At 31.4% G+C, this 2,500-nt stretch overlaps 2 protein-coding genes across 2 annotated transcripts in view; one reads left to right on the top strand and one right to left on the bottom strand.

Annotated features, from left to right (window-relative positions):
- LOC138010244 (TNF receptor-associated factor 6-like) overlaps nt 1–2,500 on the top strand; it is a 70,596-nt gene that overhangs the window by 2,318 nt on the left and 65,778 nt on the right. The window lies entirely within an intron of this gene.
- The window catches only part of LOC138009517 (uncharacterized), a 9,917-nt gene that overhangs the window by 6,589 nt on the left and 828 nt on the right, over nt 1–2,500 (bottom strand). Inside the window, exons 2-5 of the mRNA XM_068856576.1 lie at nt 2,222–2,293; nt 1,785–1,888; nt 1,121–1,183; nt 594–623 (exon numbers count right to left, since the gene is read on the bottom strand). Of these exons, the coding sequence (XP_068712677.1) occupies nt 594–623; nt 1,121–1,183; nt 1,785–1,830 (139 nt within the window). The 5' untranslated portion in view covers nt 1,831–1,888; nt 2,222–2,293. The remainder of the gene's footprint in view (nt 1–593; nt 624–1,120; nt 1,184–1,784; nt 1,889–2,221; nt 2,294–2,500) is intronic.

The raw sequence follows: 2,500 nt of genomic DNA, 5'->3' as shown, positions 1-2,500 counted from the left end.
AATCTATCCATAAGAGAGACAAATTTTATCTTTTGCTGTAGAAATACGATTTGGGATAGCCCAGACTTAATCATGACACAATTTCAAGTAGCCAGTTGATAATTGCCTATATACATAGACAGATTTACAACTGTATTCAATGACAAATAAAGTTATTATTATTATTATTATTATTATTATTATTATTATTATTATTATTATTATTATTATTATCATCACAGTAGTAATGTAAGGATGTCTCTTAAGTTATTAATACGACTGTAGCATTGTATGCAAACCCAGTGTACATAGGTTCTAGGAAGTGCCAACATTCAAATAATAAGAGTACTAAGAATAGTGTTAAAAAAACTAAAGACCAATAGCCAAGTATCTTTCCCAACTAAACACTATTTATTAGAACTGTTACTATTATTATAATTATTGTTATCATTATTTATTATTATTATTATTATTATTATTATTATTATTATTATTATTATTATTATTATTATTGTTATTGCTATTGTTATTGTTATTGTTATTGTTATTAATTTGTTCTTGAGTAACTGGTTACTTATGACCATTGGAAAGCCCCCCTCCTCCAAATCACTTACCATCAATCAGCATTAACTCAGACAACTGACCTATACAGAGATTATAATAACTATGACATGACAAATGCTTAAAATGTTACCGGGTACATTATTTCTGTTACATTTGATACAGTATTGCAGAGTCACAACTTGAATTAACTTTTGAAAAGACTGAAAATGTTTTGAGGCACCTCAAAATAATTAATAAAACATGTGCACTAAAAAAGTTAGAATATAAAGCACAGCATATGAGCAGTGCAAGTTAAAAGTCTACACTTTCTTTACCAAATGCTGAATTATTCTCGGGAGAAAAAAATGTATCACAAAAACAGTGGTCGCAGTTATCGGGGAAAAACCATGATTAAATCACAATGATTATCATTACCAGTCTTTTTTGTTTGCAATCAGAGCCTCCATTTCAAGTTCCAGTTTCTTTCTTTTTATTCCATAGTAATTAATTGGTTGCCTCCTCAAAGTGCTGAAAGTGCTTTAAGCCTGCTATCTGATTAAAGAACATGGCCACTTGTGTGGAATAAATTTACCATTACTTCCAACTGAAAATCTGAAAGATTTTTCTTTCTCTGTTTGTTGAATGGAGCAACTGTCGTACACTGTGCAAAATAAAACAAGAAAGCAAATCAGCCACTATTCCAAATTATGTTGTATGAGCCCTTCACAATCTATTAGTGTCTACATGTTCAATTTACAAATATTGCCCACTATGAACAATCTCTTAAAGGGTTCCAAATAATGGAAACATAGCTATGATCTAAATACCCAGAATTTGATGTCACGCCATATAAGTCTCAGCTTCAAGCTCATTTGGGCATGATCGAGGCTTTTAAGAGCGGCAAAGTTTTAAAATGTAATAGGCGAGTCAGCACCATGTTTTATTAATCTCATAACTTATAAACAAGGTAAAGTCTATAATGATTAAAAATTCTTGTGTAAAAGTACATGCACCTTTCACAGTTAACTAAATTCAAGGATATTTTCATAATACTTTGTGACAGGAAAAAAAATATTATATAAGGGGGTCATTTCTTGAAAATTACAAAACTTTTCAGGCATTTTTTCAGACCACACACTGAATGTTCAAACTGACCCCTTTAACAGGCATGAAACTAAATTAGTAATTGTGCTGAGTTGCCCTGTCGAAAGACCTGCTCTCAGAAACGAGCCCCTGTATAGAAAAAACAAACTTATAGATACCTGTAAATCTTCTCCCACAAAAGAAGGATCTTTGCATGGCACACATGTAGTGTTGCTGCCAATGTCATCATTTTCCTTCTGAATAATGAGGGAGTGACCATAAACTAGGGAAAGCAGAGGTTATTTTAATAACATACTTTTCTCTTTACAAGGGTATAAAATGTGTAAAAATGGCAATATGAGCCACTTAAGCAACAAAATCAAACAGACAAAAATCAATTCACACAAAAATTTACTACCAGACGGGTACATTTTTTCCCTATTAAATTTTAGTTCATGAACTGACTGAGACCTTTTTCCAATATTTTCAACTCCTTTGAACATATGATTTTTTTGGTTTATTATTAGCATTTGAATGCAGTTGATTTAAACAACCTTTCAATGCAAAAAAAGCAATACAACATGAATGCAATAACAAAAGCATAATATACAATTACCTCAATCATGACACAATCTTGGCTGCACCTGGCCATGGATGACATACAGACATGTCTCTATCCATACAGTTTCTGTTAAACACAAAAAAAGCAAGGTGTTGTTACATTACAATATTTTCTACAACCTCTCCTCAAACCTGTCAGAAATGGGTGGAAGAAAAAATGGTGTAATTGTGATCTACAACATTGCTGATATCAAGCATAATTGAACAACAAAGAGAAAAATGAAGTCAGAATAGTATGTACATGAAATCCAGATATGCATCAATCATATCAACA

Source organism: Montipora foliosa, chromosome 7 (genome assembly GCF_036669935.1).
Source record: "Montipora foliosa isolate CH-2021 chromosome 7, ASM3666993v2, whole genome shotgun sequence".
Classification (NCBI taxonomy): Eukaryota; Metazoa; Cnidaria; class Anthozoa; order Scleractinia; family Acroporidae; genus Montipora; species Montipora foliosa.
The sequence above is the reverse complement of the archived record's forward strand: the minus strand, read 5'-3'. Positions and strand labels throughout refer to the sequence as shown.